At 56.9% G+C, this 13,402-nt stretch overlaps 2 protein-coding genes across 9 annotated transcripts in view; both read left to right on the top strand.

The window, feature by feature from the left end:
• Positions 1-1,092, top strand: part of Pnpla7 (patatin like phospholipase domain containing 7) — an 88,197-nt gene extending 87,105 nt beyond the window's left edge. For all 3 annotated transcript variants that reach the window (XM_028868699.2, XM_037204709.1, XM_028868700.2), the window contains 2 exons: positions 392-495; positions 674-1,092. In XM_028868699.2, the coding sequence (XP_028724532.1) occupies positions 392-495; positions 674-784 (215 nt within the window). In that variant the 3' untranslated portion in view covers positions 785-1,092. The remainder of the gene's footprint in view (positions 1-391; positions 496-673) is intronic.
• A 364-nt stretch (positions 1,093-1,456) lies between these two features.
• Positions 1,457-10,074, top strand: Nsmf (NMDA receptor synaptonuclear signaling and neuronal migration factor). Of its 6 annotated transcripts, XM_028868701.2 has the most exons (16): positions 1,458-1,747; positions 2,073-2,134; positions 2,709-3,209; positions 4,242-4,317; positions 5,126-5,131; positions 5,416-5,484; positions 6,155-6,207; positions 6,736-6,825; positions 7,254-7,378; positions 7,656-7,739; positions 7,868-7,901; positions 7,989-8,059; positions 8,251-8,330; positions 8,492-8,594; positions 8,751-8,826; positions 8,927-10,074. In XM_028868701.2, exons 1-16 carry the CDS (start codon positions 1,677-1,679, stop codon positions 9,022-9,024), a joined length of 1,599 nt encoding a protein of 532 aa, XP_028724534.1. In that variant the 5' UTR covers positions 1,458-1,676; the 3' UTR covers positions 9,025-10,074. The 6 variants fall into 6 exon arrangements, with proteins under 6 accessions (XP_028724537.1, XP_028724538.1, XP_028724534.1 ...); XM_028868704.2 differs by lacking the exon at positions 6,736-6,825 and having other exon boundaries at positions 1,457-1,747; XM_028868702.2 differs by lacking the exon at positions 5,126-5,131.
• The last annotated feature ends 3,328 nt before the right edge of the window (positions 10,075-13,402 follow it).

Genomic DNA, 13,402 nt, shown 5'->3' with positions numbered 1-13,402 from the left:
CATGTTCTGCAGGATTCCCATCTTAAAGAGGGACTTCCCAGGGTGAGAGCCCCAGGCACAGAGCTGGGTTTGCTGGTGTCTCCTCACACCACCCTGACCAGGCCTCCTGAGCATGCTCAGTAGGTAAGGAGGGCCAACGTCTCCATGTTTTTGTGAAAGACATACAGGACCCATTGTGAAGTGAGGTGGACAGAGCCAGATGTGATGTACTGCTGGGTCTGCCACAACTCCCTCTGGCAGCCCTGGGACTGAATAGATGGCTGTGTGTGTGAACTGTTACCGTGGAGCTGGGGACAGAGGGTCTGTGGCCATGTTCTGCCTTAGTTTTTAGCTGTGCTGGACACAGCCACTGTCCTTGGGGAGGGGACTAATGTAGCCCGCTCTGCTCCAGATGAATCTGACTATCAGACAGAGTATGAGGAGGAGCTACCAGACATCCCCAAGGACACATATGCTGACTTCCAGAGCACTGCGATTGAGCTGGACTCGGACTCGGTGAGGGGCTGGGCCCTGTCCTGCCGGTGCCCCTTGGTTATGCCCACTCTGAGGTCCTCAGACAGGGCCTGCCCCTGGTCTCTGATTCTGGGCTGGCCACTCCCTCCCACTCCAATAATGCATCCTGGGATCTGGCAGCCCCTGCTTCACATACCTTGACCATGTGTTGTTCTTCCAGGAGGATGAGCCTTCAGTGTGGCAGGAGCCCTCAGCCCTGGCTTTCCCAGAACAGACCCAGGACTCCTGCCCTTGGCTCCCTGATCCAAATGAGCAGGGGCCAAGACCTTAATGCCTTTCCTGCCTGGACTAATACAATACAGCACAGTCCTCCCTCCCCTGGGCCTGACCCCAAGACTGAGGATGCACCTGCTCCTCGGTGGCTACTTCAGTTGCCTGACAAGATCAAGCTTGGAGGTGTATCCATCCGGTTTCTTCCAGGGACATGTGCTGTGTTAGAGGAGTCATGGGCCTCTTCTCTTGGCCGACACGCCTTATATCCCCACAGCAAGCTATCTGGGGGCTCTGAAGCCTCTGTGAGGCATGGGGGCACGGGATTGGCATATTAATAAAAGTCAGTCTGATTGTGTCGATATTTCACTCCAGTGTGAAGGTTGCTATGGCAAAGAGCTGGATGGACCTGAGGTCCAGAAGGTCCCAGTGGGGTAGTCATATGACCTCTCAGGTCCCTTTTGCTGGTTCCTGCAACCTCCAGGGAGCAACTGTAGGCTAAGCAGGCAGGATGCTCCGGGTCTGGATGGAGCTAGGGTTTCCCCCAAAGTCAAAGTGAGCCCTTGGGTTTCTTAGGCGTTTCTCGCCCCTGGGCATACGTGGGCCCTGCCCTAAGTGGAAGAGCTTCCCATTAGTTCTGGGAGGGTCGCTGTAGGAAGAAAGCCCGCGGGAGGAGCCGCCTTTAACCACGCCCGTATCTGTCATCACGGGGGTGGTGCCAGCCCAGGCCTGGCGTCAGGAGGCGGAGCACCGCCCCCGGGTCCAGCCGCGCTCTCCTACAGTGGCTGGACTCGCAGGGCGCTGGGTGCGGCCATGCGGGGCCCGGGCCTGAGTGTGACCCTGACCCTGAGGCCGAGACCTAGCGCGACCTCAGGCGCGGTACGGCTCCCCCGGCAGAGGCGGCGGGCGCGGGGCGCGCTCTGAAGCCCGGGGGATGCGCGGGCACCGTGACCATGGGTGCCGCCGCCTCCAGGAGGAGGGCGCTGAGGAGCGAGGCCATGTCCTCGGTAGCGGCCAAAGTAAGGTGAGTGCGGCGGGCTGACCGGAGGTCAGGTAGCCGCTGCCGGCTTCCGCTGGGGTGTGCGCTGCTGCCCCGGCCCCCTGCAGCTTTCCTGTTCCGACCAGAGTGGGCCTCGGGCCTTACAACCTGCCGCCCACAGGCTGGACGGATTGGACAGAAAGCGGTCGGAGGTCCGTGGCCAGGATGTCCTGGCTCCCTGGTGGGTGGAGAGAGCCCACCTCTTCTCATGTTGGAGAGGGTGGGGGTAGATCTGGTGGGGAGGGTCTTGCCAATGTCGAAGGCTGGTTGCCAGCATGCACTGACCGTGTTCCTTCTGCCTACCCTGCAGAGCAGCCCGAGCGTTTGGAGAGTACCTGTCCCAGAGTCACCCTGAGAACCGCAACGGTGCAGGTAGGGGCACAAGGAAACAAAAGGGTTGTGCAGGGTGAGTCCTCTGCCCCAGGCCAGGGCCAGTGGAGTGTGAGCCAGCCTAGACGCCTTGCTGGCTTCTCCTCCTCACATCCATCCCCTGCCCTCCAGAGCCCAGAACCCCAGGAGGAGCTCCAAACACCCATCTCCATGGCGCCCTCCCAGCCTGGGTTGTTGGCATGGCAACAGGCCTCTTGGCACCCCCAGGGCTGGCACCACCGTCTCGGGGGCCAGCTGGTCGGGGGGGAGGGGAGAAGTTGGCACCAGGCAAATGGGTGTATCTGTAGGCTCGTGGGGGAGATTGGCCTGTCTATTCTTACCTCTGATGATGCACACCCAGGTAGTAAGTATGGCCTGTCTGTCACCCCAATCCACACTCTAATAGGGCTTCAGGCCCACATACAAAGAGGAACAGGACACCTGGCAGAACCTTTCCTAGCAACCAGAGCCCCCTCGTCAAGCTTGGTGCTTGGTGGGTGTTTGTGGTCCTCCGTGTCCCTGGAGACTGGGAGGGTAGACCTTCAGGCTGAAGGTTCACCTGGTGCCTTTCCCTTAGACCACCTGCTGGCTGACGCCTACTCTGGCCACGACGGGTCCCCCGAGATGCAGCCTGCCCCCCAGAACAAGCGCCGCCTCTCTCTCGTCTCCAATGGCCGCTATGAGGGCAGCATCTCAGAGGAGGCAGTCCACGGGAAGCCGGCTCCAGAGGGCCCTCAGCCCCGTGTGTACACCATCTCTCGAGAGCCAGCCCTGCTGCCCGGCTCTGAAGCTGAAGCCATTGAGCTGGCAGTGGTAAAGGGGCGGAGGCAGCGGGAGCGGCGCCCTCACCACCATAGCCAGCCCCTGCGTGCCAGCCCGGGCAGCAGCCGTGAGGACATCAGCAGGCCCTGCCAAAGCTGGGCAGGCAGCCGCCAGGGCTCCAAAGAATGCCCAGGATGTGCCCAGCTGGTCCCTGGTCCCTCCCCTCGGGCCTTTGGGCTGGAACAGCCACCTCTACCTGAGGCTTCTGGCCGCCACAAGAAGCTGGAGAGGATGTATAGTGTTGATCGAGTGTCTGGTGAGGGGCCTTATCTCTGGGCCTGGGCAGGTTTTGGGGTAGCCTGCTGGCCTTTAGCAGCAGCAAACACTGTAAAGCTTGGGTGTCATGGTGTGAAGGATGAAATCCCTCCAGTTTGGACTCATCTCCCTCCCCTAAATCCTGTGAGTTGTGGCCTCCCTCAGAACCCAAGCGGAATCTATCACAGAGTTTATCAAGGATACTTCCTGGAGGAGGGGAGCCTGGGAGGATCTTGAAGATGTAAAAAACATGGCTTAATGAAAGATAAGGCTGTCTTCAGAGACTCCAAAAGAGGGGAAGTTGCTTAGGCCCTGAGATTAGCATTGTTAAACCAGAGGCAAGGGTTGGAATACCCTGAGGGCATGCTGTATTTAACTACCCTCCCCCACAGAGCACCCCCTTAGGACATTCCAGCAGCCCCATGCCTGGGCTTCAGAGACTAGCTCCAGGGGACCCTGGGAAGTAGACAGCCCTCAGCTGTAGTCTCCACACTCAGGACCTCTAGCCTACCCTCTTCCGGGGCTAAAAGGAGGGCTACCCTATGTCCAAGGGAGACTCCAGCTTTAGAGGAAGTTCCTCACACTCTTAACATCTAAGGGGAAAGTTAAACAGAGAGCCTCAAGCCAGAGGTTGGAGAGACAGCTCAGTGGTTGAGAACACTTACTGCTCTTTCGGAGGACGCGGGTTCGGTTCCCAGCACCCATGTCAGACCTCTCACAACCACCTGTAACTCCAGCTCCAGCAGGATCAGACACCTAACCTCTCCTCCCTCCCGACCCCTTCTCCCTCTCAAAGAGAAGATTCAAATGAGTGTGGGGTTTTTTAAGCTTCAAGTCAGAGAGGGTGGGTTGGTGGAGTTATGTCCTGGGACCCCACCCTGAGCCAGCTTTTTCTTTGCTCGAGAGGACTCTGTCCTGTTGCCTTGACTCTGCCGCTGTTGCCCGCCTGGCGGGCCCAGGGTCTCTTCCCAATAGGGAAGGATCGGGCTTCAGGACACCTGTCCTTGCTAGCCACCGCCCCTCTCTCTTCCAGATGAGGTCCCCATCCGTACCTGGTTCCCCAAGGAAAACCTTTTCAGCTTCCAGACGGCAACCACAACTATGCAAGCGTGAGTCCACTGTCCACTGCCAGAGTCCAGGGCCGGCCTGCCTCTTCCTAGGGCTTAGGAAGGACTGAACTCTTGCCTGGCCTCTGGCTCAGCTGAGGCTTCCTGTGAACAGCTGCATGTGCCGCGTGGTGCCAGGTCTGCTGATGGGCCAGGCTGAGGCTGTGGCTCCCAGCAGGCAGGGCTGCGTGCTCCCTCAGACCATAGCCTGCTTTTATTTCTTCCCACCCCCTTCCTTCCTCACATCCCTCATGGGCGTTCCCTGCAGTCAGCCTACCCACTTACTCACGGCCTTTTATCTTCGTTTTTGCCAGGGGACCTGACCCAGACACAGTTGCAACCGATAGCACCAGCACTAAGTGGTTTGGGGTGGGGGATTCTCGTCCTCATGCGTACCCCAAACTCCAACCTCATTCTGCTTCATATGTGACAGGTGACAGTTACCAGGGGTCTCTTGGAGGTCTCTTCCTCTATCTGACACGCATCTAAGTTGTCGGCCCAAGGATATGCCTTAGAAGCAAGGTCCCCAGAGCAGGGCAGTCCCACCCCACCCTCAGTTGCTATGGCAAAGTGGGCAGAGCACAGGCAAGCTTCTCTAGGACCAAGCCCCTCCTGGTGGCCAGAACCCAGTGCCTGGTGGTGTGGGCCAGCGACAGCCTCTGGTGCCCTTTGACAGCTGGCCTTGAGTCCACTAGACATCCTGCTGGGAGGGAAGCTGCCCTCCGGGGGGCCTGGGGGGGCTGACGGGAGCCCGAGATCCATACTCACTCTGTCTTCTTCCTCTTGCTGCCTCTCCACACGGTGACTCCAGCATCTCGTAAGTATGCCATGCCATACGCACTCAGGGGCACAGCCATTGTCCTGGGGGACCCTCCCACCCCTGGATAGATGTCTGCAGGTCAGGGACCCCGGGCCTGGGCAGTGAGTAGTGCTGAGCTCCCATTAGCCTGGCTTCCTGTGGACCACCGGACCTCCGCAGGGCCTGCTGGGAGCTGGGCCTGGGACGCCCCACGGGGCGCCTGTGCTTGCACCTCTGTCCCCACGTCTGTGTCCCCTCCTGCCTTCAGCCAAGGGCAGTGCTGACTTGCGGCGGTTTCTCAGGGTATTCAGGGGCTACGCGGAGAGGAAGCGTCGGAAACGGGAGAATGATTCCGCGTCTGTAATCCAGAGGTAGGGCCTGCCAGCCACTCGCCACCAGGGTCTGTCTCTGGTCTGCACTGGCCTGGCCAGGGTCCTCCTGGCCCTGGAAGACCTGACCTGATGATGGGGGAAGGGTGGTGGCGACCACTGGCCTGGCCCTGCTCTGGGGACGTGGCAGGCAGGAGAGGCCATGTGACCGGGCTGCGTTTCAGCCCCTGGACCTGTACTTGAGGGTCCATTGACAGTCATACTGCAGCCAGCAGACCCATCCATGTCTGTCACCCAGTGGCGCAGCCCACCCTCTCCATCTCCCACCAGCCTCAGAGGTGTGCCTGGGAAACCATTTGTCTACTTCAGACATGGGGTCTGGACAGGGCACAAAACGTGGGGGAAGAGAGGCCCTGTCTCCCTAGTGGGGAAGGGACGATTTGAAACCCCCAGAGCAACTTAGGGGTGCGGGTTCAGGTAGAGGATGTTAGGGTGTCTCCGCACCAGAGGAGATGACTGAGAAGCCTCAGCAGGAGACAGAACTGGCAGGAGAGAGACACATGCCTCTGCTCTGGACGGATCTCAGGAGGAGGCAGGACTTGCAGAAGCCTTGGGGAGATTGTCCAGTGTCCAGCGTGGTCAGGGTCTAGGTGGGCAGGAGCCACCATCCACCCCCCTGTGGACCCTCATCAGCCCGTGGTCTCTCCCTCAGGAACTTCCGCAAACACCTGCGCATGGTTGGCAGTCGGCGGGTGAAGGCCCAGAGTAAGATGGGTACTGGGGAAGTGGGCGGTGCCGTGCGTGGCAGTCTGGGGCTTGGTGGCGAGCTGGGGCTTTGCATGTTGGCAGTCCACCTCCCTCGGTGCGGTCTAGCCCCGCAGACCCGCGGGCACCACCCGTCTGCCGTGTTCTGCTGCCCTCCCCGCGGGCCTTGACCTTCCCTGCTTTCTGCTCCCGTCCGTCTGTCCGTCCCTGCTTCGGTGTCCTGTCGTGCTTCCCCAACAGTGTTCCACCTCACCCAGGCCCTTCTTGCCCAGTACCCCAACCTAGTGCTCTGCCCCGCCCAGGCTCCACCCCAGGCCCACTCAGTAGTCCACACTGTGCTTGTGTCTCCACCCTAACGTCCTCCCGTCGAGACTCCGCTCCGAGTATTCTGTGCTCCCACACGAACCGGCCCCAGCCTTGTGGGGCCTTGTCAGCGTCTGCCTCTCCACACACCCCAGCCCCCCGGCCTAGGGCGAGTCTGCTCTGTCCTTGCCCCCTCTGGCTAATGGGGTTTTGCTCTCACTGCAGCGTTCGCCGAGCGGCGCGAACGGAGCTTCAGCCGGTCCTGGAGCGACCCCACCCCTATGAAAGCCGACACCTCCCACGACTCCCGAGACAGTAGGTGTCCAGTGGCAGGCTGGCTCACGGCCCTGACAAGTTCCCTTAGGCCCACATCCCTGGCAAGGGTCCCATGCCAGTACCGCTAGGCTTCTGCGCTTTTGCTCTCTGAGCCTCAGTTTACCTGTCTATGAGACGGGAGTGCCTGGCCTCTCCTGTCTCTTAGGCAGGGTTAACTAATGGCTAAGCAGTGCTAACTGGGCATCTGTAAGGTGGCACCCACTGTCTCTCGGGGCGTACTTGCCCACAGGTGACATTTGTTCTGGGTCCCAGCTTCACATGTCTCTCCTCTTCCCACTGGTGTCAGTGGCCCAGCCCTGCAGTTTGCCGGTGACTAACCTTCTCACCCACCCAAAGACCCTCCAGGACACGGCTGGGCTTTGTGGGTGGTGTGCCGCTGTCTTGGTGACCCCCCTCCTGCCTCCTAGGCAGTGACCTGCAGAGCTCACACTGTACCCTGGATGAGGCTTGTGAGGACCTGGACTGGGACACAGAGAAAGGCCTGGAGGCCATGGCCTGTAACACTGAGGGCTTCTTGCCACCCAAGGTCATGGTGAGTGAGCGCTGCCCCTGGGTGCGCCGCCATGGCATTTGGGTAGAGTACAGCCTCGTCCTCAGATTCTCCCCACCGCGCCCACACTCCATCCTTGGCTTGGGGAGGGCTCTCCAGGCTCCGCCTTAGTTGTGAAGGTCCTTAGGGTCTCAGCCTTCCGCTTCCCGGGGGAGTTTCAGAGGGCTCTACCCTTGGTGACAGCAGAGTGAAGGGGCGTCCCGAGGCTCCCCCCTTGGCTGTGGGGTGCACCTCATAGGGCTTTTCCTACCCCCCACAGCTGATCTCCTCCAAGGTGCCAAAAGCCGAGTACATCCCTACCATCATCCGCCGGGATGATCCCTCCATCATCCCCATCCTCTACGTGAGTGTCCTTTCCAACTCTGCATCCAGACAAATCCCGGGTATACCTCTCACTCTGGGTCCAGCTACTGGTGCCTGAGTGCCGTGGGGGCTAGCAAGGGCTCTGATGTGTGGCCTGTCTGTTCTCAGGACCATGAGCATGCAACATTCGAGGACATCCTGGGTATGTATCTCGTTCACTTCATCCGGTGGCTGGCAGGAAGGGTGGCCCTGCATGGGGAGGGCGGTGCTCACAGCCCTCTGTCCACAGAGGAGATAGAGAAGAAACTGAACATCTACCACAAAGGGGCCAAGATCTGGAAGATGCTGATTTTCTGCCAGGTAGAACCAGCCTGTTCTTTCTTGCCGAGGAGAAGAGGTCAGTGTGGTAGGGGTAGCGAGCCCAAGAACACACTGCATGTGTTCGCATGGCGAGAGTGTCCGTGGGAGGGTGCGTTTGTGCACTGGGTGTGTGCACATCTCCTCCTAGCCTCCCGCTAGCACTCCTGAGGCCTGACCATGACCTCTTACAGGGCGGCCCTGGACACCTTTATTTGCTCAAGAACAAGGTGGCCACCTTTGCCAAAGTGGAGAAGGAAGAGGACATGATCCAGTGAGAGGGGAGGGCACCGTGGGTTGCGGGAGGGCAGTCTTGAACCTGGTATATTCCTTCCGACTCCCTCCCTCCCTCCCTCCCTCCACCACGCTTCCTTCTGTGGAGTTCGGTCATGGGGCCAGCAGCCCCAAGCTGAGGCCGTCTGTAATCCCCACCAGCTTCTGGAAGAGATTGAGCCGCCTGATGAGCAAAGTGAACCCAGAGCCGAATGTCATCCATATCATGGGCTGCTACATTCTGGGGAACCCCAACGGGGAGAAGGTAGGGGCTCAACTTGTGAGCCGGGTGGGCAAGGCCTTCTGCTCATCCTGGCACCTCTGCTTTAGTCCACCTGCAGAAATCTCATGCCTAGGGCCCTAAGCAAGGAGGGTGGGTCCTGCCCTTGGCCCCAGACTCATGCTCTTGCCCTTCTTGAAGTTATTCCAGAACCTCAGGACCCTCATGACTCCTTACAAGGTTACCTTTGAGTCACCCCTGGAGCTGTCTGCCCAAGGTGAGTCATCCCAGCTGACTGACTAGAGGGCTGCAGTAGGTCTGACCCTTCTGGGACCCGGTCAGGCCCGAGCCTCCTGGCCTTTCTCTCTCCTGCCTAGGGAAGCAGATGATTGAGACCTACTTCGACTTCCGGCTTTATCGCCTGTGGAAGAGCCGCCAGCACTCAAAACTGCTGGACTTTGATGACGTCCTGTGAGGAGCATGGGTCGTGCCCAGGCACCACTGGGCCATTTCCTCTGGACTGGGAACCTGGGGCGGGGCCGCCTCTTGCACCTAAAACCACGTGGCCCTGGTCTTGCCCACAGCTACTTCAGGGACCCTCAGACATTGCTCAGGTTCTCGTAGGGTCTGGTCCTCGCTGCATCAGTGGGCCACAGAGACTTACAGTCCTGTCCCGCCTCGCCTGGAGGCCGCAGCATTGGGAATCCCCTCCACGGGGTTCATAGAAATAAGTGCAATTTTTTTACACCCCTGGAACAATTTGAAGGGAAGCGGCATTGCTAGTTAACTAGTGAAGCACTCTGCTACTAGTTCCAGTGTAGACAACCGGCCCAGTGTGTGTTCAGGTCCTCCTGTCCCCAGCCCCTCAGCCCTGCCGTATTTGATCACCAGCACCAGGATGGCCCATCTCCGTGGGGCCGGCACTGTCAGGCTGCCTAGCCTGGCCCGGTCTATACTGGCCAAATCTGTCTGCTTTCACCCCTCTTGTCACCCCTTGCTTACTTTGACCTCATCTTGGCAAGGGGCAGCCTGGGCGGTAAGGAGGGAAGAGCCTCCTCGCCTTCCCTTTCCTCAGAGGAGTGGGCTGCCGCCTGCCGCCCACCTCCTCCTCAGGCCGACTCACTTCCCTTGCTGCTGTTGAGCTCAGCTTTCTCCAGCCTTGATCTGGAAGCCACATCCCAGCACAGAGGCTTAGGGGTTTGGTGGGCGCCAGCTGGGGCTGGGCCCTGGAAGGCAGGAACCTCACCAACACTGTAGTGGGGGGCCTGGGTCTGTCACCCAGGCGGGGAAGTCCAGTAGCTGGTGAGCTGTGAGGTCCCCGTGACTTGCTTCACAGTCTTGCCCCAGGGTCCAGCAGGGTGGGCTCTCTTGTACATAGTTGGAGCTTGGGGGCAGGCCCCCCTTTTGTAGAGCCTGGGGTCTGAGGGCACCTGGCCGTGTCCCTGACCAAGGGGAGTTAGGATTGGGCTCTGAACAATGTACGATATCCCTTAGAGTGACCATTAAACTTGACCCTCTGCTGCGGCCGCTGTGTGGGTCTTCTCATTTGGTACCCACTCTCCATGTGCATGCCAGCCTGAGGCCACTGCTGCATGGCTTCCTTCATGCCTGGGCCCGGACAGGGTGGGGCCATCGGGACATCCACCTTAAGGATACATACTATGGGAAGATATGGTAGGCATCTCCCAGAATGCCCATCAACTGGCACAGGAGACCGTGGAGACGGACGGTATCTTCTCCCTATAGTGATAACAAACAATGTAGGACTGTGATCCTAGAAAAGGGCTAAGTAGGGCCTGAGGTGAGCAGAAGCTGCCCCTCCCCTGTTCATGGGAATGAGAAGAGAGGGCTGCCCCCAACTCCTGTCAGGCCACCCTGTTCATGTGACCAGAGCAAGAAGCCGGAGAATGACTACAGCCTCACCTGTGGGCCAGATAGCCTCAGTGTCCCCAGACTTAGCTACTTGACTGTTACCTGTCCAGTGGCAGGGATCAGAGCAGCTGGGCAGTTCAAGGGCTGGGGGTGACGTAGGGGTGCAGTATACAGCATGACAAAGCCTAGCAGGCTTGAGGCTAGGTGCTGGGTACCGCCACCAGCACACTCCAGGAAGGACAGGGAAGAAGGCATGATGGTTTGCGTGCCACCGTGAACAGTTTTGGAAGGTCGGCTTAGATTAGTCTGTACTTTTACAGAATCACGTGCAATCCAGCAGTTGTGTGTGTGTGTGTGTGTGTGTGTGTGTATTTCTCTTTCTAGTCACTGCTACATGGAGTCTACATAATCTGTTATGTTAGAAGGAACATTTAGTCCTGTAATCCTGACCTAGCCCTAGAACAGGCGAACATTTTCTCTGAGTGACCCTGCAGGCTGAGCCTGGGGTCTAGCTGGGATAGCAGAGGGGCCTGCCCACAGCCCTGAAGGTTAGCTAGAGCAGTGATTGTGAGCAGAGTGGAGCTAGCCTCCTGCTCATAGCCACCAAGACAAAATATGACAGATAACAAAACCCAGAAAGCACCCAGGGCCAAATATGGGGAAAGTATAGGACAGCAACGAGGTGGCTGGACTGGACATGGGAACAGGTATCCAAGATGTCCTTGAGCCTTTCTGAAGCATCTACCCACCCACTTTCCTCCATCAAAATTAGCAGACAGCCACCAAAAACAATTGGACAGAAATATTTGAAAAAACATGCAAGGTGTTAAGAATATCTTTTTTTTTTTTTTTTTTCCCCCTAATTTCCCAAATAGAGTCTCACTATGTAGCCTGGATGGTCTGGAACTGGCTATGTAGATCAGACTGGCCTCAAACTGACAAAGACCTCCTCCCTCTGCCCCCCCACCCCCCAGTGCTGGTGTTAAAGGCATTCAGCCCTGCACCCAGCAAAACCGTTTTAGTTAGGATGTGGGTGTGAGTGTTTGGTGCCAAGGGATTGGACCTAGGGCGTCAGGCATGCCAATATATAGCATCTACCACTGAGATACAACTCTGATCCCCATCTCCTTCTGTATTTGATTTTGAGACAAGTTCTCACTACCTTGAACCTTGAACCCATTCATTCTATAGCTCAGGCTGACTTTGAACTTACAGTCCCACTGCCCAGCCTCTCTAATAGCTGTCAAGTTTAGCTTATTAGCCTTAACATGTAAAAAGCTTCTCTCTCTCTTTTTTTTCTTTTTATAAAAAGCTTTTCTAATTAATATTCTAAACTGTGGTTCTGTGTGTATGCATGGATACATTCATGAGAGTGCAGGTATTTACAGAAGTCATCCAGAAGAGGGGTAACAAGCAATTGTGGGTCACCTAACATAGGTGCTGCCCTGGCTAGTTTTATGTCAGCCTGACACAGGCTAGAGTCATCTGAAAGGAGGGATCCTCAATTGAGAAAATGCCTCCTTAAGATCCAGCTATAAGGCATTTTCTCAATTAGTGAATGATGGGAGAAGACCCAGCCCGTTGTAGGTGATACCATCCCTGGGCTGGTGGTCCTGTGTTCTAGAAGAAAGCAGGCTGATCTCTGCATATACGTTATGTTACAGTTATGTAGCTTGGTCCCCTTTTGGGACTCCTAACAGTGGGAACAGGGGCTGTCTCCCACTCTTACTGGCTTTTGGGACCCTACTCCTTATACTGGGTCGCCTTACCCAGCCTTAATACACGGGGAGGTGTTTAGTCTTACTGCAACTTGATACGCCATGTTTTGTTGATACTCATGGGAGAAGCTGCCCTTTCCTGAACAGAAACGGAGGAGTACGCTGGGGGATGGGAGGAGGGTGAGGACTGCGACTGGGATATAAAATAAATTAATTAATAATTAAAAAGAAAACAGGCTGAAAGCCAGGTGGTGGTGGCATACCCCTTTAATCCCAGCACTCCAGTGGCAGAAGCAGGTGGATCTCTGTGAGTTCCAGGCCAGCCTGGTCTACAGAGTGAGATCCAGGACAGGCACCAAAGCTACACAGAGAAACCCTGTCTCAGGAGAAAAAAAAAAAGGAAGGAAGAAAGGAAAGAAAAGAAAGCAGGCCGAGCAAGCCATGGGGAACAAGCCAGTAAGCAGCACCCTCCATGGCCTCGGCATCAGCTCCTGCCTCCAGGTTCCTGCCCTGTTTGAGTTCCTGTCCTGACTTCCTTCAATGATAAACAGTGATATAGAGGTGTAAGCCAAATAAACCCTTTCCTCTCCAACTTGCCTTTTGGTCATGGTGTTTTGTTGCATCGATAGAAACCTTAAGTCAGGTGTTAAGAACTAAGGTCCTCTACAAGAGCTGAGCCATCTCCAGAGCCCCTAACAAAGCTTTTTATAGAATGATAATGCAAAGGCCAATAGAGGAAAAGGAGCCAAGACCTAAAGGGACAATACAAGGGAGGCTCAATGGCCAGAATCGTCATGAGGGAAGTCACCACAAGCAGTGGTGAGGGGCTCCTCGTTACCTTGGCTTTGCGGGAGTAGAAGACACCAGCAGCGAGATGACGTTCTTGGAGAGTTCATTGCTAACAGCTGTGCAGATCCAGTTGACAAGCTCCACTCTCCAGCCGGAAGTCCCCCGTGACCTGTGAAGATGCTACTCTCCCAATGTCCATGCTGTGCTCATAAGCAGGCCGTTGCCAGGTCGTCCAGGTAATGTCTTGAAGGAAAGAGACTGATTATTCAAAGTTCTTTTTGTTTTTGTTTTGTTTTGTTTTTCAAGACAGGGTTTCTCCTTGTAACCCTGGCTGCCCTGAAACTCTCTCTGTAGACCAGGCTGACCTAGAACTTACAGAGATCTGCCTGCCTCTGCCTCCCAAGTCCTGAGATTAAAGATGTGCGCCAACACTGCCTGGCTATTCAAAGTTCTAATCACTCCAGAGGAAGCAGG

Source organism: Peromyscus leucopus, chromosome 4 (genome assembly GCF_004664715.2).
Source record: "Peromyscus leucopus breed LL Stock chromosome 4, UCI_PerLeu_2.1, whole genome shotgun sequence".
NCBI classification, from domain to species: Eukaryota; Metazoa; Chordata; class Mammalia; order Rodentia; family Cricetidae; genus Peromyscus; species Peromyscus leucopus.
This window is presented reverse-complemented; position numbering and strand designations above follow the sequence as displayed.